The following is a 27829-nucleotide window of genomic DNA, read 5'->3' as shown; positions in this document are numbered from 1 at the left end:
ATCAATAAGACTGCTTCACACATCCAATTTACTTCAGACCACATGTTTAGTTGCAAGTGCATCAGTAATAATTTGAATTTCAAATTCGTATATATTTGTAAGAAAAGAATCAGAGAAAGGAGATTGTGAATCGATACGAACTGATGCCAATCCCTATATCATCATTTCTTTCTTCAACTAATGCAGATAAAACTTAAATTATGATGAATCTTATTGTCAAGGGAATGACACACCTTGTGAAATGGGGAAAAAACATTGTATAAACAGAGTTACCTTTTTGATCAGATTTTTCTTCATCTATGACGCCTCGTAGGGAATCATAAAGATCTAATATAGTTCGGTGTCCAGAATAAAAGTCATTCAAATAATCTTCCAAGCTCAACACAAATACACCAAGAATTTGATTGCTGAACAGATCGATTGACTAGACATAATAAAATACAATTACAATTAGGTCTGGTCCATACTAAGGATACAGTATTTTACAGAAAAAATCTTGATCATTTTTTCTAAAGACTAACACTAGAACAGACTTTTAGTGACTATCCTATAGGCGGTATCACCTGTCTAATTCTCCTCCACAGTTTGTTGGAAGCAAGCATAATGAATAAATAAGAATTCAAAGTCCCACAAGACGGATCCTTGAGAAAACATTTAGCTGAGTAAAGTACTCAAGACAACAGGATTAACATGAAGCAGTTTCTATACACGCTATGCGCACCTCAGAATGAGTCTAGAGGGGGTAGTCAGAGGGGCTAATATTTCAGAAATCTTTTCCGAATACTGAATTTTATGTCCAATAGAAAATAAGTGAATAAACCAAAAAATAAAGCACAATTATTGAGGGAGGTTATAGCCCCCCCACCCCACCCCCCCCTAGCACAGTGGTTAGTGAAAGTATATTCCCACATCTATCTATCTTCATCAGGGGGAGTAGTAAACTTCTGGACCACCATTTAATATACCATCCAAGCAAGAAAGTAAGTCATACCTGTCTATCATTGGTTACCATGACAATGGGAATACGATCTTTAAGGTGATTGTAGTACCATTTAGCACCAGAAAATATATTCCTAAGGCATAAAGTAAAACAAAAAATATATAGTTATAGTTCAGGTATACATAGGACCCCATAATAACAGTTTTTGGATTGATGATAGGCTGTTGCCTGATTTCCCTGTCATAACTCTTGTCAGCGCATAGCAATGAAAAAAGATGCAAGTGAATATATTTCATGGGCATTAACTGCTAATCAGTGGGTACCCTATGGAATCCCAGCCACAGGTAGCCCACACATACCTTTGTTGCCATTCTTGAAGGGTTTCTCTGGCAAGTCTTTCGGTGTATGCTCCTTTGCAAAACTCATTAGAGAAGACAACGCAGCCATGTCGTTTGTCTTTTGTTAATTCTTTTATCCTGTTGACAAGTTTTCGACTGCCATGGTGCTGCAGCTTAAGATAAAATCAAACCATTTTTCAATCAGGTTAAACAACAACCACTGTCTTTATCGACAGGCCTTTCATTTTAAAATGGTTGTTTAAATCCTCATGGGTGATGCATGAGAAAACATTTAAATCTTATTCAAATTCATCTTTTTCATCTTAAATGAGTTAATGGCTCTGTGAATAGGTGCAAGTTTTCTATTTCTGTTTTTCCATTATTTTTTTCTCAACCTCCGGGAAATAGAGCTATAGAAATGTAGAATTAATATTACATGGGCCAATTAATGGAGACAAAGTTGGAGAATAAGTATTGTGATCTTAACACAGTAGTTATAGAATACTTACATGGTTGATAACTGTTTGAAAGAATATCACTCCTTGAATTTCAGGAAACTCAAATAATTCCAAGAATGATGAAGTGACCTGAAGAACAGACAGACATCATCGACAATCTCTTTTCCTTGCAATCCTGGTAAAACCTTAGTAATTGTAACCCCCCTTCTAAAATTCCTGAATCCGTCACTCATAATATGGGAAGCACGCCTCTAACCAGCCAATGTGACTTGGGTTTGAATCCCTGGCTATGTGTCATATGTGAGTAGAATTGTTTGTCCGTTCTCTCCTGTGTTTCAAGGGTTTTGGTCCTGGCTTTCACCTAGTTGGAAAGAGATTAGACCTTCTCAGCTTGGGTGTAACGTTTTCCCATTTCAGACCATGTGTCATTCCCTTGAGAATACGATTCTTTGTTTGAGTTCTATCCATATTTATGTATTTATCAATTTTCATCAACCCTTAAACAAAAAAATGATACTCCAGGGAAAGAAACAAGGTCTGAAATGGGAAGTGAAGTTTCAGTTTTTCAGATTTAAACTGCAAAGCAACATGTAGGGAAGAAATTCAGCGTCCAATACCAAGGTAAACCCCTTCTCTTCTCAGTACAGTAATAGAGGTTCTGTCATCTAACCACAGGAAGCCCAAGCAGTATTATGGGATCGGCACATGATGGTGCAAAACCTCTATTGTGTTGTCCAGGGTCCTTTACATGAATAGCAAACATCTATAAACATCTTACTTCTCATCCCCTAAGATAGTAATAATAAATGGCATGGTGGATATATTATTCTTACCTCGATATCTGGTACAACATAATGGGTCAAGTCAGATGATAACAGAACCTCACCTATGAAAAACCCAACACAATATATGAACTATTTAAATATAACTTTATATTATAAAGATGAAACTTATAAACGGTAAGACTTCGTGTTTATACCAATATTTTCCTGTTGCTGTTGACATTTCAAACAGGCTTGACTGTGACATGCTACATCATCACGTAGGTAATGCTCACGAACGACATTCAGAAAACGTCCATTTTTGGTCTTCAGGCGAAGTTTTTTGTCGGTTTTTAACATTTTATAGCAAAGCAGAAAACTTCACTTTTTTTCCGCCATGTTGTTTTGGTCACGTGATTGTATTAGGCACAGGTATCCCATGGATCTACATTTCAGCTAATTTCAAATAGCCATATATAGATTTTTTTTTGTTGATAGAAGCATATTTCTATTCCAAAATTTAAATCTGCAACCCAATCCATGAGAATAAAAGAGCAAAAGACATGGCCGCCAGGTTGGATAGTATGACAATTAGGATTCCTTAGATACTTTGCATGTTATTAAGCGTCTATCTAACCGGCTCAGGGCATCAGAATAGGTCAGACCTACATTGTAGAATCATGGGGGTCAAGTATCACTGATAGCAATCCCGTGGGCAAGGCAGCGAAAGCTTTGAATGAGCTTCAGTGAAGGTAGGAAAAAGGGGAAAATAGAATGAAAAAATGAAAAGGACGAATTAAAGAAAAGGAAGGACTAATGGTCCAAAATAGGGACCCAATGTTATGAATTAAAGTGGTGGGTACCGGTACATACCCCCTCCCCCCTCAGAACCCTGTTCAATTGCTCGATACTGGGATTCTGTAATGTTAATTTCTATACACAAATATGTTTTTTAGCATACATGCAGACAGACAGTCCATTCATTTCTATGGTTTGGCTTTTAGTTTTGGAGATATTTGGGGACAAATTCTAGGATTTCACTTCCAGAGGTGATTGGTAACAGGTAACACCACCCCTCCCCCTAAATTTGGTACCGTGAGATGGCAATTGTCTTTTCCCTCATCCCTAAAGGAAAGGAAGAACGAACAAACAGAAGGAAGGACTGAAGACTTGAATGGATGAAAAAAGGGACAAGTCCGGCCGACATACGCGCAATCCGTGGAATAGTTACAGACAAGACAAGACATTATAGTATTTCATCTATCTCCCCACCCCCCTCCCCCCGCCGCAAATCAAAACTTTTCTTCACATTTAAAAACTAGTCATAACACGCTCATCAGTGATCAAGTGTTTTTCTGGTTTTATTCCACATTCAGTTAGAGTGTCTGTTACCAACAGTTTTTGCCAGTGGGGATCATTAATGATCATCCCTAAGGGAAAAAGGCGTGTTTTATTACCTATACTGACCTATTGAGTCGAGACGGGAAAAATATTATCAAAAAATGGTCATAAGCTTCTTACCGATTAAAGTTTCTCGAGTTTAATCATTGCTGGTACTTTCTATGGATTATTTGATTTTGTTTTTGATCGGTTAATGGTTCAACACTGCTGTGGTAATCAACATATTTACTTACTCTTAGCATAACACTTGTTTCATTATCAGTTAGAGTAATTTAGACCTGACGTACGACAATAATAAGTCTTAAACTGTTCTTTATTTAGCATCTCAGCAAAACATTGTTGATCTTTTTCTCTTCATATTCGTGTTTGTTATCTTTCTAATCTGGTGGTTTTAATTCAGATATTAGTTAAGCAAATACACAAATCCCTAAAAAGATTCATTATGTTTGAATCAGTATTAAAAATAAAGTGGTTTTAAAACATAATCCTCTTAGATACATATCGCAGTCAGTTCGTCGATAAGATACCCATCTTTCTTTGTTCACGGATTATTAATGTTTTTTTAACTGCTTAGTGGTCTTTAAGGCACGATTATTACTGACTACGTGGGCTGTTGTAGTCTGCAAGCAGACCGACAGGGAGAAAAAGAGCGGCAAACTTCGTAGACTAGCTGCACCTGGTTTTTTGATTTTAACTGATCTGTTACGTTACAGCAGCAATTTATAATCCTATTAAACCGCGATGCACTTGTTTTGATATTATATTGAACGTATACAAGATTCAACAGCAATGAATGAGCTGACAAAAAGTACTGGACACCGCGAGAATCAACGTAAAGGATAGATTTTTAGTAAAAATGAAATAAAAATACAGGGGATTTCGGAGTGAAGAAATAGTTTCATTTCCTTGAGAAATGTGATATTTAAATCCTTCTTTAGTACCAATCTACATTGTATTCTAAAAATCAGTTTTAACAAGATGATTTCGTGGAGCTGAAAAGTCTTAAAGCAGACTGTTTCTCGCGATCATATCAAGTCGATAACAACTGTGAATGGCAAAATGAATATTTGTGTTGTTTCGTTGATTTCAAGAATCATTGCTTTAAATAATTGATGTCAATACTTGTTTTTGTTAAGTTTTCGTTATTTTCGTTCATTCATTTGTTTGGGTATTACGCAGGTGTTAGCAGATAATGTTAGGTTTCCATTAGGTCAGATCTTGATGGAAAAAATATTCAACATGCTTTGCGCGTGCCACCTCCACAAACGACTATAGCCATCTGGACGTCGTATGCGGTTAAACTTCAATCATCTCCTTATTATATTTTCTTCGAAATTCGTTATCAAAAAAGCGCACAGGGTTAAAGTATGAAAACGGCGAGCAAAAAGTGTCAAATGTCTTGTAGGAGATAAATATAAGCATGCTTATTCGGTACAGAAATAACCAACTTTTAGTGGTTTGACTTCATTATTCTTTTCAATAATTCATAGAATTATCTTTACCAAATCGACACGCCAAGAAGCCACAAAGATCTATCATAAGCTCTTAAGAAATACATAGTATAATCTGGACTTAGTCTCAACGGTGAGAAGGATTATTGGTTTTCTAGTGTGGGTATTCAACATGTCAATGTCGCAAGAGTCTTGAGATCTCTGGGCGCTATAATCTTAATTAATTTATCAAACTGTGTTCTCGGGATTTCTGCTGGCAATTAGTGTATGTAAAAACTAATGGGTAATCAAATTGGTGAGTGAAGAGTTAGAGGTTTAGTATCAGGATATGTTTCTGTACAATTATGTACAAGTTACAGACAGAGAGATATTTGAAGTCGAGCCGACACTGATAAAAAGATAATCCCTTATCACCCCAAGGCGTTAATGGCATTAATTCTCTTCACATTTTATGCTGAACCTATTAAAAAATGAAAGATAGCCTTTCAATCGAGGTCAGTAAATAGCTCGAATTAAGAGTTATTTTCTTTTTGACATTTTTATAGGCAAAGCAAAATGAGAGCTAAAATGTAAGTACTGATCTAAAAACATTATAAGGTTGGTGTATTCGTCGTTGTAATGTTCGGTGGAGGAGCTAGTATGACTGTACGAGATTGGTCCATGTTAGAATACGGCAAAATAGCAAATTCTACTTGTTTCTAGGTCTCTCTATTCCATTTCTCAAAAACAATTGAAAATAATGAGTCTTATCGGTGAAGCAATCAAAGTAAATGACAGTCACATACTTCAGCCACAAGAGGTATTTTTCATAATGTTCTGATTACGTCATTAATCATTCATACCGTCCCGAGAACAAAAGCGTGGACGACTCTTAAGCGAAATAGCCAGCTAATCGATTGATTTGAAGCTAGAGTTGAACAAGGCATCAAGAAGGATGGAGGTTTTGTCAAACTTCACGCAAGCCATAAACTCTTCCACCAAGGTCAATCAGTTCGCCGGCTACATCACCGAACCACGACCAGTCGTCATCTTACGGTTAACTATCGAGAGCTTTGCAGCATTTCTGGGTGTGATAGGAAGTATTCTAGTGTGTTTGGTGGTACCTAAAGGAGATAAAGGTCGCTCTGCTGGCAGCCTGTACATGATAAGCCTTGCTATAGCAGATTTACTTATTCTTGTCGTGAATTTCCCTATCGCTGTCATCAAGGAGCAGTCACCTACATACTGGCCGCTAGGAAAGGAGATGTGCTATGCGCTTTATCCTCTCCTAGAGATGTTCCATGCCGCCTGTATATGGTCTATTGTCGCGATTGCAGTCGAGAGGTACCGAGGGATCATTTGTACGAGGCGGCAAAGCCAGAGATCCGTGAAACTAACTATAGCAGTGATTTGGGTTGGTTCATTCATTCTGTTCGTTACCCCATTGTTGTTTATTATCACTTACACGGAAAACGCGATGGGGACATTCTGCTACCTTAAGTGGCCTTCACAGCTATTCCTCGTAATTTATAACGTCATGGACACGATTCTCCTGTACGTTCTTCCTTTGGCTGTCATCAGCTACACGTATCTACGCATTACAAGGGAGATTAACGCTAGCAGCGTTCTTCACAAAAGGCTTAGCAAATCTGCTAAAGTAAGGCGCGACGAAGAACTAAAGCGAGTAAAACAAAACACTCGAACCAAAAAACTCCTGACACCTCTAGTTGTCGTGTTCACTATCTCAATGTTTCCCATCAACGCCTTCCGTGTAGCACTACTTTGCCTGGAAACCTTCACCCAACACCGTCTATTTCTTATTTTCTACAATATTTGTGTGATTGGAGTGGTTTTAAACTCAGTCGCCGATCCTATTATCTATTCCATCGTTACCAAGGATTTCCTCTCACGACTAAAATCTATGCTTTCAAGAGACTCATCTATTCATGAAAAGAATTCATCTATGACAGTTTTACGTCCTGCCGATAGGGAAACCGATGTTTAACCCTCTAAACTGGTGGAACTGAATAATTTACAATTTACTCACCAGCTAAAGAATTAAGATATATAGAAGATTTAGTGCGGAGGCAGGAGACCCTGCCACCAAAATTAAAATGTAAATGTTTTTCAAGCCACTTATCGCTAACAGCGGGAAAACAGCTGCTTCGCTGTTGAGCTGCGTTAGTTTTAATTTTCAAAAGAAGACTCTTTAGTGACCAAACTGTTCGAGATGATTCTAACATTCTAGAATCATTACAGACCACGAAATTAGATGGCTTAACGACTTGACACGTTGCAAGCATCACCGAAAAATTGAAACAACTGAAATGCGAGAAAACCGAAATAAATGCATGGTTTGGTATTTTGGCTGATGGGAAAGTTAACCGGCAAAGCTGCTATCTTCGAGTTATTATGCATTTTACCTCTATTTCACGACTAACAATAGTTTTGAACTTTGATGAATTAATGATGTTAGAAACAGTATGGGTTGCAAATTTTACTGTCAGTCGAAAGGCACGTACAGTAAGGGCACTAGTTCCCACTAAATAAACATTAGGAAATACCCAATACCCAATTATAGCAAATCCAAATCATGTAGTGTACGAGTGGTCAGGAGTGTTCAACTTGTTTTGCAATCAGTATGTGCAATAACATCCAATACAGTCTCCCATAGCGACTACTAATGAGCGCCATTTCTATGAATGAATTCGTAGTTAAATAGTCACTTTTATGGCGGTTGTGAAGGGTAAAAATGGATCGAAAACAGCAACGCAACTAAGAAATCTTGTCTAGAAAAATCCGGAAAGGTGATCACTTGAAATATATAGAATAGCTAGAGGGAGTGATAAAAGGGTGAACCTTGTGGATAATGTTACTCAGTGATCATGTTTTATGTGCATTACACTTGTTTGTTTTATTAACAATTTAGTAAGTACTTCTCTTGGTCAATAGAATCTTTAATGCGCGCAGCTTGAACTGACTTTACACTCAGAGACCGGGTGAAAGGGCACATCGTCGAATACTTGCGAAGAGTAAAACAACGTCCAAAATTAGTTATTTTAAAGTCTCTTCATTTTTACCAGACAAGCGATCCTGACAGCGGCAAGTCGAGTATGACGCCGCCCCATTTGAGCCGGCATCTGGTTAGAACCTGTCATCTGTGGTCTACCACTTGAATCATATCAGAACTATAGAGTACTCTAACGTATCTTTAAATACGTGGTTAAAATTGTTAGATAAGCTGAAAATCGAAATGAGACTGATAACATCATGTCGTCGAGAAGTACTTGAAGGCAATTCAACAGCAAATGATTTCAACGTGGTTCGTACAGAGAAACTTGATATTCATTCTACCGGTTGTCATGCAATTCGTGCTGCGTTAAACCAAATAAATGAGGTTATATCGTAACATGCTGATAACTGTATTTTTTATTGTATTCATATTTATATTCATTATTCGTAACTTCATTCAGAAAACATCCTAAAAAATATAGAGAGAATACGTCGGAAAAGGTTGAACCGCTACAATGTTAAACTAAACACGTTTTCGCAGTTGTCATCGTCTCAAAATGCTTCTCATATTGTCATCGCACACGAAATAATAAAAGGGAACGCAAATCCACAGGGAAGCGATTTAGATTACTTAAAGAGCAGCATTCAAAATGAAGATTTAACGTATCGGGAGTTCTACTGCAAACACCGAGACTCTCCGAACGCGGTATTGAAAACGAGTGGACAATTAACATGTTAACCTGGACAGAGTCACACTGTTTCGTGATAGAGAGAACGATAATCCCTATACGATGATGTTCAAGGATATGGTTTGCTGACACTAGTAGGAATACTTCCCTCAGGCACAAATTAACGTAAACATCTCAAAACCTCCTGTTTAATTAACTCCCTATAATGATGTACGGGTCTTTTAACACAGATGATATTGAAAAAGATTTCCCAGACTGATTAACATGCTGATCATAGGGACTGTGCAATAATCATCAGAAAGGAGGGTGAGGTTGAAAAACCAGACGGGGGGAAGCACATAAAGTTGATGCTAAGATAGGGGGGGGGGGGGGGGGGGGCTCAAAGTAAAATCACTTATTTGACGGAGGGGGGGGGGGGGGGGGGGGCCTTAAGTTTTATTCGATTTATTGTATATAAAAGCAACAAAATATTCTGAATACAAACACAACTGCCGTAACAAATATTAATTGAAAGTTCAAAAAAGGAAAGCTGAACGAAACACCCTTCCAAACATTAAATGGAAAGATGAACACGAAGTCAAAGCTCTGACAGCAAAACAACTAAAGATCTACCTCAAGCAGAACAATCTAAACGTATTAACAGGAAATAAAGCTGCGCTGGTAGCACCTAGGGATGAAAGAATTAATTCCAGTGATAGTAGTACAGAATTCCTGTCCAGTGATTCCGAATACGACTCTGATTCTTCTGAAAACAGCGCTGATGTGGAATCAGATGACTCTGAAATGGACGGTTTTGTTGAACATTCTTATGAAGTACTATTTGTTGCAGACGAGGACATCGAACAAGTAAGCACAGGCTTGCAATAGCATGACAACAGGAATAGTCATATGAAGACATTTCTAATTGAAGGATGGTAATCACTGGGGGGGGGGGGGGGGGGGGGGGGGTTCAACGTTATTGTTAAAATAACAGGGGGTAAGAACTAAAATTTTTGTTTTTAAAGGGGGGTACTGCCTAATTTTTTGCTTGATATATCTCATTTTTCAGCCCCCCTTCCTGATAATTATTGCACAGTCCTTTATGTATCCATGTGAACGAAAAAAATGAAAGAATCGTGCAAATGCGCCCTGCTGCATTTACAGACCAAACTGACATCCGAGTGACAGGCATTGCTGACAACACACTATTCAAATGCTTTCAACATTAAACCACTGTATGCAACCATACATCTGGGAAAAATTGAAAGACAATTGTTAAAGTGATTTAATTTCGTCAGACCGTGAAACAGTTTATAGTAGTTAGTGTATAATAGTCAAAAAAAAAAAAAAAAAAAAAAAAAATTATAACAATGGAAATAAGATCGACTCTGCCTCTATTAGTGTACCGGCTAGCAATATCTTTGGTAGTTCCTAATCAGAAGGTCGCAACCAGTGAAAGTCAAAGCTCTTCAAACCTAACCGTTAAGGTTGTAGTTAATAAAAGTGAGCACTATCTAGATCCCAAGATGACTGCCGATTGCCTCGTGTGCCGCCAGTCACTTAGACCACACTGAGCTTATAGAACTGTTTGCTTAAATTTTACACTTTTTTCAACGTAATTCAAATGTAGATTTGTTCATACAGTAATGACATGAATAACTCCTTTATTCTTTTCTATGGCAACAATATTAACAGTTGGAAAAAAAAGATAGTCGCCATAAATGTTACTATAGCAAAATTATAAAGAACTGAAAAGGAACAAAAAGGAACGACAACAGTTTAAGGCGCCTTTTAGAATATACTTAAATAAAAAGACATTTAGAAAAATGTAATGTAAAAATGATTCGAAAGATATCCATATACGTAGGTGAAAGCTGATCAATTGACTATTGACACCTCATACAAAAAAACCTTGAATCTAGAAAATGATCTCGGCAAGAAAGAAGAAAAGATAAGACAGAAAATATCAGTAATTTCCTGAAGCAATATTTGATCGTAATCGCAAGTGGAGACAATATCCTGCCTCATACATAAACACACACATATAATCACTTTTAAAATTGGAATTGAGTAAGTTTTTATTGCTATAGAATACTGAAATGAGGGTTTTATTACTTGTCTGGTCCAGCGTGTTGTGTGTCTTTTAATACATCATTGTTGCTATTACCTGCAGTGTTGATTACTTAGGAGTGTCTGCTTTTGCTACACGCATGATCTACGCCATCCCTCATTTAATTCGCTATCCTAAGTGGAAAAGAATGAAGAAAAGGTGTAATACTTATCTAGCTTTGTCGCAGAGGTGGACGATCTTTTGCTGAACAAACAGTGCATAAGTATTTCATTATTTACTTTATATAAACATGCGTTATCGGGTTGTTTGTTTTAATATGAACAATTTAAAGCACGTCACTTTTCATTTTTTAAACTAACCCACTTTGTTATTAAGTGCAACAAAATCGTTTTTTAATTGTTTTAAAGAGCTATATAAAGGATAGTTTCTTGTTATGCGCACATCATAAGACGTGTATCCAGGCGCTAAATGGCTCTCTCTTGCAGACAGCCGCCACTTCATTCACCCATGGTCACTAACAGATCAATCATAAATGTAAACTGAAGATAAAAAGAAAGTGCCAGTTTTCATAGTAAACATCATCATGGTCGGTTACGAGAAAAAACGGGAGTACATCGGTTGCTATGTAACATTGAGAAAATATTATTTTAAAGATGTCATTGAGATGCCATAAAATTCTTGTTTCATTTTTGTTCAAATAAATTTCAGTTGAGACAGGGTTATTTTACTAACTTTTTAAGGGAGATGAAGAAAAATATGCGGTTCTCCGAGCCTAAGCCTCGTTAGTAATCATGCGGCGATTAGACGTCTAGCTAGAAAGTAGTTACACACACTCTGATTGGTTAGTAAAGGTTCTACCATAAGTTGATGTACCGCGTACGCGCGCTCTGACTTGTAACGTGCAAGCGGAACTCTACCCAGTTCGAGTCAGTGATACACTTTAGCTGGTTGAGGCACTCCATTACCAGCAACGTTGCAAGTTGAATTCATACGATGAAACTTGTTGCGCGCAAGAGTACAGAAGTAGAATTCAATTCTATGAGGTCTGAAATGCTAGAAGCAACAAGTTTCAGTTCAAGGATAGACACAAACAAACACTGCAAGTCGTGTTGCACTCGATGTTTCACCGCATGTCTTAGCAACGCCTGCTCATGCAACGAATTGAAAGTCTTCTATTTTATACGACAATATAGGATTTTGCATCGAGGGGCTGCAATATACACCATTTCTTTTTGAGATGCAGCTATGTTCCAGGTCTTCGTGGCCCGTCATGCAGTACTGCATTTTTGTCAGCGGATCAAGCATGTTCATTCAAATGTTACTGTTTGTAGCGTGGATGACATTTAAGTAGGAACCCTGTGAAAAAAATCTAAAATTGCGTTGTCAGGCGTAGAAAGACTTGGGCACACAGAAAGACTTTATCACTTATTTAAATATATCCGAAAGATTTCCCCCTCTATTGTGCTCCCCTTCCTATCGGGGCTAACGACTCGACTTCAGTCCGAGAAAGTAAAAGCAAAAGAAAAGGTAAAGCAAAAAGAATCATGTTTTCTTACACTTTAATCAATAAAATTTTAACTACAATTTAAGAATGAGACAACTTACATGTCTTTTTCATATACTTTATAACTTACACATTTAAAAAACTATTTTCATTATGTTCTGACCATTACATTTTTTTTTTAAAGCCAACAAAACGAAGTATTGTCTAATAAGCACCTATTTCATAGGATTGTAAAAGATGTTTTGTGGCTTTATATACTAAATGAGTCTAAATACATGCAATAAACTGAATGATATAATTGATAATAATAGCTGTTGACTAGATGACATATTTGATAAATGAAAGTAGTTTATTTTAAAAATTCCTTGCCAAAAAGAAGATAGGTAGATATTCTATTATGTTTTCATTCAAATAAACTAGATATTGTTTTAGAGTGGTTTACATTAAACCGTTAAACAAAGTGTATTTATTACCGTGCGATTGTCTGATTAACACAAAAGAAAATGAAAGTAGTACAATAGAGTACAATAGTGCTATATACACCAACATCTATTTCACAGGTTTATGAAAATCACTCTATAGTCACATGAAACCTGGGTATTACATTTCAGGCACACAGCCATAAAAGATGCAAGACTATGTTTGCCTGCACTGAAAGCAATAGCCTTATGGGTGTAAGGAGGGAAGCCCCCTTAGACATCACACCAGCTGTTAAAACACTTTCTTGTGTGCTAATGCTACAAACTAAACCATTGGTTGAGGACTGAAGTCCAAATGACCAAAAATGTTTTCTAAATCAATATTTATTAAATTTATATGTCCCTCCTCTTTTTTATTTTGAACATCTTTGACAATAAAAGACACAAGAATTCCTTCCTCAACTGAATAACGTTGTTTTGCTCCTGGTAAATCAACACCTCTGCAGTGAAGTACTACCAACAACTTGTGACCGATTAGCAGCCCAGGCGAGCCTGATGCACCTTCAAAGAAAGTACTGACATCATATGGTTCAGAATAAGAATTCTGCGCAGCTCCAAAGTACCTTTGCTCATGAGATTGGGGGTCTTGGAGACACAATTTGTGTAAACTCAAAACTATATATTCTTGTTCCTTAATTTCACTACGCCTCAATGGACAAGACACATCAATTTGTTTTCTTTGTGCTCCAGGGTGACCCATTAGAGTCAAGCATTCCTTTTCAGGTAGATGGAATTCTGGAGATGGAATACTGTACCCCAGTTCTGTCACTGCTAGTGGCAAGTTTGTCTCACTATCCAAATGCAATTGAAGAATTGCATAGTCATATTCATGTGAAAATACTAACAAAGGCTGCATGGAATCAAAGTTGAAGCAATAGCCTTCACTTTCTTGGTAATTGAAATCCACATGATCTAGTTTGCAGCTATCCGCCTCCATTGACTTCAAAACATGGCAATTGGTGAGGACATACTTCTCACCAACCCTGAAACATGTTCCATAACAATGATTTTCTTTACCATCAGTGACAATTACTGCACCAACAGAGAGTTTCAATGTTAAAACTTCCTCTAAATCTGACACAAATACACGGTGCTCATAATTTAAAGCAAAATCTATGTAATGCTTCCCTGCCACTTTATCTATTTCCTTTTTCCTGTTGTTTTCTCTTTCTTGATCTGTTTCCTTTTCCAACTTTAATCCATAATTTTTCTCAAAATATTCTTTCATGATTGAACTGTGCTTGGGTAACTTCTTAACTTCCGGTTTAATTTCAGGAGGTTCATGACTTACAGTAGTTGACGTCATTTGAGGATCAGTGAGCTCTTGCTTTACAACAACGGCACCAGGCTTTTTGAGGGGGGGTATTCCTTCTTTTGCCAGCGCTTCTGTTTTATTATTTGGTGCTGCTCTCTTGATTATTTTGAAAGCATCACTTGTGGCTTCAGAGGAGAGAAAAACTTTGTATCTTTTGGTCTGAAAATCACTTTTATGAATAGAATCAGTGTATGAAAACCTCCCATCTCTAAATAAGGCCTCAAACAGACTCTCACCAGGGAAATAGTTTACCTTCAAAATATTTACAATTCTTTGCATGTCACTAACCAAACGATGCTTATTTTTTTCAAAGTGAACTGTAAAACTTGATAAGTTCCAGCTTTCATCAAAATCTTCCACATCATAAAGTCTGATCATATCAGCAAACTTTTTCTTCCCATCCTCCCTCTTCTTGAAACTGCAACTGTAACGTTCATTTTCACTTAGAGCTCCTGTTGGAAGTCCAATGTTCATATAACTCTTATCAGAATCACACTGAAAAAGCAGCCAATCAGTATTTGGTTTGTATTTGCCAAAGCCCTCTTCTTCAATCATTCTTTTGACCATCTTAAGAATGGTCTCTTTACCATTAGTGTCAAAGCAATGATGGTCTCGATCATTTTCACGTAGCTTCACATACAGTCGTAGCTTTTTTGGATGGATAGGTGGCCTGGAAAAAAAGAACACAAATTTTATAGTTCAATTAATATTATTTTTATAAAATTATACAACTCTTTTTAATCAAGAATTGAATACACTTATTTCAATAATGTTAGTCGCCTGAAAAGCTATAAAGCTGAGGCTGGCAAGGATTATGGGTAGATTCATTTTACACGTTCAACTTCTTGATAAATGTTCATGGAACTGCGAATTCTTTACCAGTTACAGTCTCACCTCTTCTGAGCATCATCGAGCTGCAGTTTGTATTAAAAAAGCTTTGAATGTACATGCTTTTTTGATATGAAAAGTTTCCCATGATGCTCTGTGATCTAAGCTTTCTAGGTTTTTGGTGACTAACTTTATTGAAATAAGTGTAAACATGCACAACCTTAGTGTCAAAAGAATTATTGGCTTCCATGTGACGTCACCAAAAAATTAAAATCTAAAGTATTCACTCCACGAAAATGTTTGGCGCATATTTTGTTTTATTGTTATAGGGAAAGTCCTACTAAAAATGTTGTATTATCGAGTTTGGTTTTAGATTTATTGCCGGTCAATAGGAAAATTCATTTTAACCTAGTAGACCTAGTAGATTATTGGTAACTTTATAAATGATGATCATTAGTATAAAAAATTGAAGTGTTTGCAATATAAAATATGCTTTTCAACATTAGTAATTTGACTGTGCCATGTAGGAGCATAATCAATCACATGTATCTTCTAAAACGTCTTCTAACATACATACGTACATACATAATCTTTATTTAAACATGGATGTCTCATCATACAAAATGCTCTTCCGAAGAGCTGTGTTAAAACTTATAATAGAATAAATAGAATAATAAATATAAATTGTATAACTAGAAATAAAAATAAAAATTTATAAATGTATATATATATATATAACTTATAAGATATAAATAATTGGAAATGTCAAAAATATTAAATATATCAGCTGGGGCACAATACGACCTCACCTTAGTAAAATTGGTAAAGGGGGAGAGTACCTCCACTGGCAGAGTATATTACGAATTCTAATTCTTGAAAAATCATCCAGTGACTTACGGAAGTTACTTAATGTTGACACACTTTTTATATTATCAGGGAGGCTATTCCAAAGAGCAGCCCCTCTGTAGTTAAAACTGCGTTTCCCTGTTTCATTTTTTTGTCTGGGTGCAAATAAGCCGTGATAAGATCCTCTTAGATTATGGGAATGAATGTTTCTTGTATTCTTAAACATATCTGTTAAGTAATGTGGAGAGTTATTGTTCAATGCTTTGAACATTAATATGGCAGATTGTTTCTGCCTTCGCACATCTAGACTATCCCACTTAAGCTAGAACTTTGGCTGAGATATACAGTATTGGTTGCTCTTTCGGCTCATGGAAGTTTTGTTCAATATAAGTCATTGAAAAATTTTTGATGACGTGGGTGAAAGCCAAGAATTTATCAAAAATGAAGAACTTTAAAAATTAAGTTTCCATTAGAAGTTATATGAGTCTCAAGAACTGGCATACCTAATGATTTAATGACTAAAAAGAATATCCCAATCATATAAATCAATTAATATTTTACATACTGTAACATTTTTTGCAAAATGAATTTTTATGCTAAACAAGTGAATTGTTTTAACAACTTATAGTGTGAACCACTATCAACCACCCTTAAAAAAGCATGGCTTCAACATAAACATTTTACATGACATATTCATGGTTAATCAAATACCTTAAAGACTCCTCTTGTGCTGTGGAAGAATTCATAGACTCATCTTCCTCTTGCTTCACTTTTGGCCTTATAATGAAGAAGAATATAAAAATAAATAAATAAAGAAGAGGGATTAATAGAATAGATGTAGAAACTGAAATGTGAAAACATGCCTCATGGATGGACAGTTGTTTATTACCTTGGGATTGCGTCACTATTTAAATGATTTCCTGAACTTTCAGCCATGCCACAAGAAAGCTGTTTTAAGAAAGAAAACATTATTTTGTCATAGTTGCTAGAGGCTTAAATCACTTTTACTTGAAAACATACATTCTTTCGAAATTGATGGTAGAAAACTCCCCTGACTTCAGCTAGGATTCTTTTATCAGAGCAGTTAGAGCCAGGGTAGAAAAACACCCCATATATGAATACTGATTGTTCTGTGTAGCTTTTGACTGACAAGGTATCCTCCTTGCTCCCCCAAAGTGAACATTAAAGCTTGCAGGGCTTAAAGTAACAGCTGATCAGTCGGTGGTCACGATCACAGGCCAAATAAGTTTTAGCTTGGTCATACCTCAATTCTAGCTAACAATAATGTTACTGGTCAAGATCTACTAGCTTTAGCTGTTGTATCACAGCGTGGGACAATCACAACAGAGCTAGGCTCCAAACTAAGTGAAAGCCAAAAGATCGAATCAGAATTTAGTAGTTGATTTTTGAGGAGGGAGGAAAATCGGAGAACCCGGAGAAAAACTTCTTTTAGGGGTAAATTTCGACAAGCCATATGGCCTTGTAATGGTGACATTAAAGCCACAAACTAATTAAATGAATTACCGACAGCCAGGAGCTGTTAGGGGTAACATTCTAATAGCAAAACAACAACATTGTGAAATAGCTGTTATTTCAGTTGATCCCGCAAGGAGATATAAAGTCCATGAATAGAATTAGAAATAGAATATAGGGAAGTTGTAATAGAAAAAAGTTGCAAAAAGGGTGCTGCCAGGTAAGAATTGAATCCTCATATACGGGTTTGTGTTCGAAACTTTCGATTCGAAGATTGATCTCAAGCTGTGAATTATAGATTGATCTCTTTTCATGGTAAATATCAGGGGAAAACGTTTAAATTGACACTTCAAAAACATTAATATACGTACCTGTTATAGATGAAATTAAGGTATGCGACTTGACCGCTTGATTTGGGTTATAAAGTTTGGAATTTTTAACGCTCCGCTTCTCCCTTCTGTTGCATCATACCAAAATGGCGTCTCTTTTTTAGTTTCGCTATGATTCCTTTCTCTAGCTCTGATTGGTCGAAAAGACAATACCTTGAATTTCCACAGGCAGCCCAAGCAATTAAGGTAGTTCGGGCCGGACTCACACTTCCCTTCGATAGAATTTTTTAAAACTTTTTCTACTTAAAGGCTAACATATATAAAAGTCCAAAATGCAATAAAAAAACAGGGGTCACCGTGCTCGTTTTGGAACTGTGGGGGGTGGTATTAGGCCAATTTTGGCCCTATTTGAGCTAAAAAATGAAACATTAAATTTCCAGAAAAAAAGCTTTTGCGACAAAGTGTATATGATTTTTATAAATTTGCTTTATGATTCCACTGGCCAAACACTCTTCATGCTATACTTTTCATAATTTTTTTCCATTGCGACGGCATGCCGGTTGAGCTTTTTCACGGAGATTTGAAAGTGGTACACCATTAATTTCTTGTATACATCGCCTCACAGGTAGCCCAAGCTTGGTTTCTGTGGTGTCCTGTTATTATAAGGAAATGTATGGGGCCGGGATTCATCAAAAATTTCAATAAAATCATCTAAACGTAAAATGAAGCCTTGAAATTTTACCCGATCATTGAGGAATAGCACTTCTTTCACTCTGCGTGGTTATTTTTTGAATTTAGCCCGTTTTAAGATTTTTTTCCCCACCTGCAAGAAATACTTACAGGTGGGGAAAAAAATCTTAAAACGGGCTAAATTCAAAAAAAAAAAAATACCTAGAGCTACGTTAGAGCACTGTCTGTAAAAATCAAACATACGGCGGAAAGGCTCAAATTTTCAAACTCGCTCTACTTTTGGAATTTAGTAGTGTATGATGAAGTACGAAACGCTGTGTGGTTAGTTTTGAAAAATACTTTTTTGTTTTCGAGAAAAAGGGAAAAATCGGTTTGGGCTCCAGGGACGATTTTTGCTGCCAAAGATGGCTGAAAATTGCGGCTTACTTTCGCTTGGTCCGTGTATCAAATCTGTTGATCCAAATAGCCTTCTAATACTTTATGCCAAAAGTACAACTCTTATTGGCTCATTAAGAGTAGTTTTATAAAAATCGAACAACTCTGAATTATCTAACACAATGAAAAGCAAAGGGCACTGAGTTACAATGTTCGTCAGCCCATCTCGAAAACTGCGAGTTTCTCCATGTGTCATCCTTCCAAATCTTATGAGATTACAGTCAACAACTATTGGGAAACTGCTCTTTTGAAAAATGTATTTTTTATTTTGGGGAAATAAATGTGCGCTTTTCAAGGGCGCCAGGACAGACGGATTGGGTTTTAGATGTATTTGTGATTGTTTCAGTTATTTTAATTTCCAACCAACGGTCTTTCTGGTTTGAATCAGCCGTACGATATGAATATATTTACCACGTCCACCAACGGCCTTTCTGGTTTGAATCAGCCGTACGTACGCTCTGAGTATTTACCGCTGCACTATCCGTGCCAAGTAGCGCCGGCGTCACTTCGTTAGCGATTACTCTCCTTTAATAAATTAATCAAATTTACCTTCAGTACAGTAAAATAGACTGTACTGAAGGTAAATTTGATTAACCTACTATGATCTGTCTGGTACCTCAGAGTCCCTTTTTAAAAGACTGTCCGCTTTTGCTACACGCATGATCTACGTCAGCCCTCATTTAATTCGCTATTCTAAGTGGAAAAGAATGAAGAAAAGGTGTAATACTTATCTAGCTTTGTCGCAGAACAAACAGTGCATAAGTATTTCATTATTTACTTTATAAAAACGTGCGTCGAGTCAGTGATACACTTTCACTGGTTGAGGCACTCCATTACCAGCAAAGTTGCAAGTTGCATTCATACGATGAAACTCGTTACGCACAACTGTACAGAAGTAGAATTCAATTCTATGAGGTTTGAAACGCTAGAAGCAACAAGTTTCAGTTCAACAAACACTGCAAGTGGTATCGCACTCGATGTTTCACCGTATGTCTTAGCAACGCCTGCTCATGCAACGAATTAAAAGTCTTTTCTATTTTACACAACAATATAGGATTTTGCATCGAGGGGCCGCAATACGCACAATTTCATTTTGAGATGCAGCTATGTTGCAGGTCTTTGTGGTCTGTCATGCGGTACTGCATCTTTATCTGCGGATCAAGTTCATTCCAATGTTACTGTTTGTAGCGTGGATGACATTCAAGTAGAAACCCTGTGAAAAAAATCTAAAATTGCGTTGTCAAGACTTTATTCCTTATTTCAATTTGTATTTATCTTATATATATCCCAAAGATTTTTCTCTCTATTATATTGCCCCTTCCTATCGGGGCTAACGACTCGACTTCAGTCCGAGAAAGTAAAAGCAAAAGAAAAGGTAAAGCAAAAAGAATCATGTTTTCTTACACTTTAATCAATAAAATTTTAACTACAATTTAAGAATGAGACAACTTACATGTCTTTTTCATATACTTTATAACTTACACATTTAAAAAACTATTTTCATTATGTTCTGACCATTATATATATATATATTTAAAGCCAACAAAACGCAGTATGGTCTATTAAGCACCTATTTCATAGGATTGTAAAAAAATGTTTTGTGGCTTTGTGCTAAATGAGTCTAAATACATGCAATAAACTGAATAAAATAATTGATAATAATAACTGTTCACTAAGTGACGTATTTGATAAATGAAAGTAGTTTATTTTAAAAATTCCTTGCTAAAAAGAAGATAGGTAGATATTCTATTATGTTTTCATTCAAATAAACTAGATATTGTTTTAGAGTGGTTTACATTAAACCGTTAAACAAAGTGTATATATTACCGTGTGATTGTCAGATTAACACAAACGAAAATGAAAGAAGTAAGAGTACAATAGTGCTAAATACACCAACATCTATTTCACAGGTTAATGAAAATCACTCTATAGTCACATGAAACCTGGGTATTACATTTCAGGCACACAGCCATAAAAGATGCAAGACTGTTTGCCTGCACTAAAAATAATAGCCTTACGTACCAGTGAGTGTAAGGAGGGCAGCCCTCTTAGGCATTACACCAGCTGTTAAAACACTTTCTTGTGTGCTATGCTACAAACTATGACTGTTATTTAAGTCAATTTCCATTGTTTGTTGTTGAAAATTTAATTTTGTACCCTCACCAAAAATGTCATCTAACGTCAAATAAGAGTTCACATAGTTCCCATCTAATTTTTTAATAACATCTTCAACAATAGATGACATGAGTATACCCTGCTCCATCACATGTTTTCCACCTAGAATTATACCATGGAAGTGTAAGACAATGATTAACTTTTCATTAATCAAAATCCCAGGGGAGCCTGAAGACCCCCAAAAGAAGTCGCTTACATCATAAATTATAGTAAATGGATTACTGCAGGCTTCGGAAATCAGTTTATGATAAAATTCATATTCCGTTTTTTCCAAAGCATGTACAGCAAGGTTTAGATGGTCTTCAATTTGTTTTTGTGGTTTAATTGGGCATGACATATTGACCATTTTTTCCATACCATTAGGATGGCCAATAAGTGAGAGATTCTCACCAGTTTCTAAATGACGATACGGAGGTGCAATACTATACCCCTGATCTGTAACACTAGCTGGCAATTCAAACATGGAATCTAACTCCATTATAGCATAGTCAAGTTCTTTAGAGTACAACAATAGAGGGGTATCAATAAACCGAACCGCATGTCCTTCTTCAGTTTGTTTGTAATTGAAATCAACATAGGAATCCCTTAACGATTCGTCTGTAAATTTGGTCACCAATTCAAATACATGGTAGTTAGTAAGCACAAACTTTTTGCCTATTCTAAAGCATGTCCCAAAACATTTCTCCACGTTACTGCCATTGACACCAATAACAGCACCAATGGAAAATTTTAGATTTACAAAATGTTCTAAATCTGACATGCTAAAGGAATGTGGAAAGTCAAGAGCAAAATTTTGACAATGCTTCTTTAGAAAATTGTCAATCTTTCTTTTTCTCTGCTCTTCTTTTGTTGCACCTTTTTCAGGTTTTAATTTTAAACCCAAATCATCTTCGATATAAGATTTCAGATCATCAAAAGACTGCAATTTCCTAACCTGATAACCAGTAGCTGGTCTACTCATTGATACTGAGGGCTGAAAAACAGTCTGTGAGGCTTCCCCACCAGAATTGATGGGTGTTACAGGTTCATCTTTAAAAGTAGATAAAACCTTCGTAGCTACATGATCTGGCATTTCTAATGGTGGCACATTCTCTTGAAGTGCTTGATTTTCTTTAGATCGTTTTTTGAACATAAAGCACTGCCCTTTATATTCAATAGCTTTAGCACTAAGCATAACAATATCTTTACCATCTACACTCATGAAATCACAAAAGCGAACAACAGGCTCTCTCTTGTTATTCGTATTTTCGAACCTTCCATCTCTACGCAAAGCTTCATATAGGGTCTCTTCTGGAAAAAAACTAACCCTGAGCTTTGAAACATCTTGAAGTTTTTGCATATAACTGACAGTTACTTTGGATTCTAATTTCACATCAAAACTATTTATGTCCCAGTTGTTCTGAAACTGGGTCACACTATATGCTCTGATCAAATTGGTTGTGTTTTGGCTTGAGCTTCCCATGAAGATACACTTATATATCACATCCCTTTTCAGCGCACCTGTGGGAAGTCCAAGGTTCAGGTGACAATCATCTGATAAGGTTTTGAACAGCATACGGTTAACATTTGGCTGGTGACCATGTTCAACTTCTCCAAGCATCCTGAGAACCATTTCATGAATGGACTCATTACCCTTAGTGCCATAGTCATAAACTTTATCATACAGGTTGATCTTCAAGATCAAGTCTTCTCGATCTCCTGTGTTTAGTCTAGAAATGAAATTCAAGTACTTTTAGCACTGTAAACTACCTATGTTACAAAAATTGAAACATTGTGGTTCAAGACACTACATACCTAAAAGAGCTCTCAGATGTCTCATTACATTTAGATTCCTCATCAGTCTTGATTTCTGATTTTACCCTTTTCAATGCAAATAAGAGATAAGACGCAGAATAAATTAATTGTTTATAAGCAATGTTAAACCCAAATTTTTTAATTTTATAAACTTCCAGAAGTCTAGTTTATCTTGGCAGCAAAGTCATTGAAGTATAGAATTATAGTTCTGCTTTTGTTTAAAACAATTATTTACCTGACTGAAGACATATCATCTGAGACAAACCCACTGCCATGAGCCATTGCTTAGAACAGGTACACCTGTTCAAGAAGAAAAAGGAATTAAGGCCACATATTTCATTATTTTTCATTATTTACGCCTTGGGGTAGCCTGGAGGTAAAAGAAAAACAGGGAACAAAATTTGGGGAATTTAGGTCACATGTTAACCATAAAGAATTATAGTAAAATTTAGGGATTTTTCATTATTTACACTTTGGGGTAGCCTGGAGGAAAAGAAAAACAGGGGAAAAAAATGGGGACCCCTCATTCTCTTTAAATTATTTTCAAGATCCCCTTTGTGCACTCTCAAAAATAACAATACCACAGTAATTATACTGATATTACTGAAATAAGAGATATAAATTATTGGTTCTTCCCCTACAAGTTCAGCAGACACTTTTGGATGTGTTTAGCAAGAGACCCAATGATTGTGATAGAAAGCAAGGGCGGGCATGTCAATAAGAAGATGATAAATGGTGAGGAACAAAAAGACAACTTGTGATGAGAGCGACAATGATAGTGATGATAATGGAGGAATCCAAACATAAAGATGATGATGATGATAGCAAGGATGATGATGATAATGGAGGAATCCAAACATAAAGACGATAATGATGATAGCAAGGATGATGATGATAATGGAGGAATCCAAACATAAAGATGATGATGATGATACTACTCTTCCCAGTAGAACGAGGTAGTTGTGATTTTTTAATCGCCTTCATAGCGTCTGTTATGTTATCTGCAAGTATATTTCAAATCAACCACGTGATGCCAATGTTGTACCGCGAGGACAAGTTTTTTACACCATGTGATCAAAATTCAGTCACGTTTTAATTGTGAATAATCTGAATTGTAGTCCCCCCCCCCCCCCCTGTTAAAAATAATGCTCCAACGTCCCTGCAGTCCAAACGAGGTTTCTGTATTTGGTTAATAAGGAAATGCATGGGATTAATGATAAAGAAATGAGAATAAAATGTTCCACTAAACAATTTGCTTAACAATGTAAAGCTGCAGTTGTTCTCATGGTATCTCCATCATAACTCCCATACATTCATTTTTAAACCAAACTTAGGGACCTCGTTTGGGCTACCTGTGGGTATAACAGTAGCCCTGATGCAGTTCTTGACTGCCTATATATCTTTATCAAAAAATCACGGCGAAATGACCTATTGGAAGATACTTGAATGTCATAAGGGGTATTATACGGTGGCTTATAAGGGACATGAGATAATTTTTCTTAGAGCATGACATATTTTTTCTTAAATGGTGATACAATTTTCTGTGATGACTTTTGTCCTTATGCGCCTATCAATGTTAAGCCCAAGGGCGGGGGGGGGCAACGGGTGGGGATTTGACAGACATTGTATTCACCAGGGTCGGGTTTTTGATCGACTATGCACTCCCCAGGGTAGGGACGATTTAATTTTCATTTCAGGAGACTGGTGACTAGCTAATGGATTTTTGGGCTTCCTGTGGTAACCACTTGTTCTAAAGATGGCGGTGCCTGGCAAAAACAATCCAGCATGTAAAAACGATCCAGGATCTTTGCTATTTAATTTGATGCCATCGGCTTTTGTATTTTTTATGTTTAGCTTTGTCATTTAATAATACATCATTTTTTATTCATGGCTTAACTATTTCCATAAGAGTTGCTTACATATTTGCATGACAATAGTCGATATATTTTACATCACAATCAACAATCGTTCGACTTTATTTCACAGCATTTTCTCATTACTCCCCACCAACAAAGTTGCCCAGTATTGTGGGAGTTTGACCTAATTTGACTGGAACTGTGGTCCCAAAGGTGTGGGTTTTTGATGACTTTTTAACAAAAAAAGTCAAATCCCCACCCATTGCACACCCCCCACCCCCTCAGGCTTAACATTGATAGGTGCATTATCACCGAGCCACACATGCCTTACTGTAACTTCGCCGAGGAGCCTGGCATATCCTAACCTATTACCACTGCCTCTAGGCTCTGATTCAATTGCACATCAAAACAATCTTCAGCAATCTATTGTTTAAACACAAAGGATCTTGGTCATTGGACGGGGTCAAATCAACGCAAATTCACCGAAAATTGTTCTAAAACCCGTATCAATCCACGAAGAGAAGTAGAATAGCCAGCAAACGCTCAGAATATTTTTGAGTACAAATTAACCCATATTTTATCCGAAAACCAGGCCATTTTAGATAAAACTGTTTCGCTAGGAGCAAATTTTGTTGAATTTTCTATTGGATTTGGCGATTCTATCCCCCACGTAAACAAGCCGTGACGTCATAGTTAATTAGGTCAATTGCAGACATCACTACATTCACTTCACTCTGACTAGTTGTTTCCGCTTTTATTTAAGAAATTATCTCATGTCCCTTATGAGCCACCGTAGTACTAGGCTTTTGGAAAGCGATTGATTAGGTCTCGTTTACAGACAAATAAAGACTCAGAATAACTAGACAAGCAATGGAAGACTCGATTTCACTTATATTAGTACGAGATCGAATTTCTTCATTTTCTTCGAGAGAAATCCCAAAAAAATATAAAAAAGCGTCTTTTTTACGTACCTTGACGCAGAAACAGGCTTTATGAGGCCAATTTTAAAATAGTTCCGATGTAAAAAGTTGTTTTAAACCTGTGACCTCTGCAATCAAACCCAACATATAAGCCCTTACTTAGCGTCTTCCAAGAACGGTTACTATTTTGGGGGTACAAAAATAACTACCTGTGATTGGTCAAAAATACGTCAGTTGTTTGTTGCTCTCCTATTGGTCAAAAATTACATCATTAAACAAAATATTTCATTCAGGGTAGGGTGAGTACAAAATTATTGATGATGATTATTTAAAAAGAAAAAACAAATAAATAAGAAAGAAATATAAAGAGTAGAACCACAAAAACTAGATGCATTCAGTCAAATTGTTGAATAATTGACGTCACCTAAATTAGATAAGTTAGTTACTATTTTAGCTGACCTCACCTAAATTTGAAACTACGAGTAAACAGCTACTGAGATCTGGGAGAGAAACGATGATACAAATGAATGTCTATTCACTCATTCTCTGGTAAAACAAAACCCCCGGATTAGCATGACCGTTATTTGGCACGCTTTTACTATTTTAGGTGACGTCAACTAAATAGTTATATCTAAGTTAGATACATTTATCTAACTATTCAACAGTTTGACTGAATGAACTCCAACTGATTTTTCTATTTAGACAATTATTTGCCATTAAGGCAGGTGAAAACATAGCCTGAGAAAACAGACTTACTCAATAGAGCATCAAGTCCCCACAAGGTGTACAACCAATATCATTGCACATTTTCTTTTTCATTTCACCGGTTCATTGAATTGCTTTAGTCATCTACAATATTGATGCAACAGCACATCGGGTGTTAAAAACTTCAATTGTTAAAGATTTTTTGTTTTTTTAGCAAGTCAGCAAATACAGGTAGGAATAGTTTCTTATCATGTGCACATCATGGGGCACAGAAATCAACAACAAAAACAAATCAAAATGAAAAATAAACTCCTAAATAAATTCTAATTCAAACATAAAACAAGGGCCACAGGTTTGTTAGGTTTGTTAGCCCCAGCTTTATTCACCCCTGGTCAATTAGAGCAAGAAAATATGTTTTACTGGTGTAACTCTACAAATGGATGGACAATATTATTATCATACTAGCTAATATGGGCTTGGCATGAGAATGTTTTGGTTATCATCTTAGAGTTCAAACACTAAAAGTGTGCAACAATCTATAGGAAAAAAATAGGATTAGCATAATTTAGTGGTATTTATGTTGCAGACTTATAGCGTTTGTATTCTATTGTAGTAAGTTTTTTTACATTATGGGATTGACGACCAAACAAGTTGCCACATTAACCTTTATTCATTATATTTATTTTTAAACGATTCTTAGTTGCACATTGTTTGTCTTCTTATGATTCAAGCAAGAAAAATCTTGCCAAATGAAAATTTGTCTTTTCAAGCAATATAAATTTTACCTAAAAATGATACATAGGAATTAGTGGGAATCAAAAAACTGTGGAAATATTTCAAGAATGTTTAATAGTCAATCAAAAGTGTTATTTTTGTCTTTTCGTTTTCTTGTGGTTAGAAAGTCAATTCTAATTGGCCAAAGAAGAATAGAACATTCCTAGAATATTTTAGGTACCCATGGTTTTTCAATTCCCTCTGTAAAGTTTACTACAATTTACAAATCATGGAGGATTTTTGTGATATATCCTCTATTTCCCATAACCAAAAATTTCATCTAAAAAATAAATCTGTATAGATCTTCCATAACATGCTGGTACTTTAACATACCACTTTTAGAGTGATTTTCATAAACCTGTGAAATACATTTTAGTGTATTTAGTACTATTACACTCTAACTCCTTTGTTTTCTATTGTTTGAATTTGGCTATTACCATCTAATAAGTAACTTTTGTTTCACGGGTTAATGAAAACCACTCTATCGTATTCTACTTATACATTAACAAGTTGTAGTAAATTTAAAAAATAAAACTAAAAGGAAATATATTTACCAAACTCATTAATAATTCATGAGGAAAACACAACAGAAATCACGACTGTGAAGAGTGTTGTAAATCTGATACA

The 27829-nt window shown here is 36.1% G+C and overlaps 4 protein-coding genes across 4 annotated transcripts; 1 reads left to right on the top strand and 3 right to left on the bottom strand.

Annotated features, from left to right (window-relative positions):
• Positions 1–273: 273 nt before the first annotated feature.
• Positions 274–2902, bottom strand: LOC148914228 (DIS3-like exonuclease 1; the record flags this gene model as incomplete). Its single annotated transcript, XM_089026645.1, has 6 exons — positions 2716–2902; positions 2570–2622; positions 1788–1865; positions 1300–1451; positions 992–1073; positions 274–424 (listed from the first exon to the last, which is right to left on the bottom strand). Coding segments are annotated over exons 1-6 (658 nt in total), but the record flags the coding sequence as incomplete, so codon positions are not given.
• Positions 2903–6283: 3381 nt separating this feature from the next.
• On the top strand, positions 6284–7333 carry LOC148914227 (G protein-coupled receptor 83-like). The gene has a single exon (XM_089026639.1). It carries the CDS (start codon positions 6284–6286, stop codon positions 7331–7333), a length of 1050 nt encoding a protein of 349 aa, XP_088882765.1.
• Positions 7334–12621: 5288 nt separating this feature from the next.
• Positions 12622–18021, bottom strand: LOC148914226 (uncharacterized). The gene is made up of 4 exons (XM_089025674.1): positions 17896–18021; positions 16941–16999; positions 16763–16828; positions 12622–15047 (listed from the first exon to the last, which is right to left on the bottom strand). The coding sequence occupies exons 2-4, from the start codon at positions 16985–16987 to the stop codon at positions 13328–13330; spliced, it is 1833 nt and encodes a 610-aa protein (XP_088881800.1). The 5' UTR covers positions 16988–16999; positions 17896–18021; the 3' UTR covers positions 12622–13327.
• A 2347-nt stretch (positions 18022–20368) lies between these two features.
• LOC148914225 (uncharacterized) lies at positions 20369–25894 on the bottom strand. The gene is made up of 4 exons (XM_089025673.1): positions 25775–25894; positions 23183–23247; positions 22948–23013; positions 20369–22862 (listed from the first exon to the last, which is right to left on the bottom strand). The coding sequence occupies exons 2-4, from the start codon at positions 23227–23229 to the stop codon at positions 21071–21073; spliced, it is 1905 nt and encodes a 634-aa protein (XP_088881799.1). The 5' UTR covers positions 23230–23247; positions 25775–25894; the 3' UTR covers positions 20369–21070.
• Positions 25895–27829: the final 1935 nt, after the last annotated feature.

The sequence above is a fragment of the Actinia tenebrosa genome, unplaced genomic scaffold (assembly GCF_029948245.1).
Source record: "Actinia tenebrosa isolate PJP-AT-01 unplaced genomic scaffold, QUT_ActTen_1.0 PGA_scaffold0__85_contigs__length_37466705, whole genome shotgun sequence".
NCBI lineage: Eukaryota > Metazoa > Cnidaria > Anthozoa > Actiniaria > Actiniidae > Actinia > Actinia tenebrosa.
The sequence above is the reverse complement of the archived record's forward strand: the minus strand, read 5'-3'. Positions and strand labels throughout refer to the sequence as shown.

Coding starts and splice junctions, on each gene's coding strand:
- LOC148914226 (XM_089025674.1), bottom strand. CDS start 16,987: ATGGCTGAAAGTTCAGGAAATCATTTAAATAGTGACGCAATCCCAAG. Junction 16,829..16,940: donor AATAGTGACGCAATCCCAAG/GTAATAAACAAC, acceptor CTTCATTATAAG/GCCAAAAGTGAAGCAAGAGG. Junction 15,048..16,762: donor GCACAAGAGGAGTCTTTAAG/GTATTTGATTAA, acceptor CTTTTTTTCCAG/GCCACCTATCCATCCAAAAA.
- LOC148914225 (XM_089025673.1), bottom strand. CDS start 23,229: ATGGCTCATGGCAGTGGGTTTGTCTCAGATGATATGTCTTCAGTCAG. Junction 23,014..23,182: donor GATGATATGTCTTCAGTCAG/GTAAATAATTGT, acceptor TGCATTGAAAAG/GGTAAAATCAGAAATCAAGA. Junction 22,863..22,947: donor ACATCTGAGAGCTCTTTTAG/GTATGTAGTGTC, acceptor TTTCATTTCTAG/ACTAAACACAGGAGATCGAG.
- LOC148914227 (XM_089026639.1), top strand. CDS start 6,284: ATGGAGGTTTTGTCAAACTTCACGCAAGCCATAAACTCTTCCACCAAG.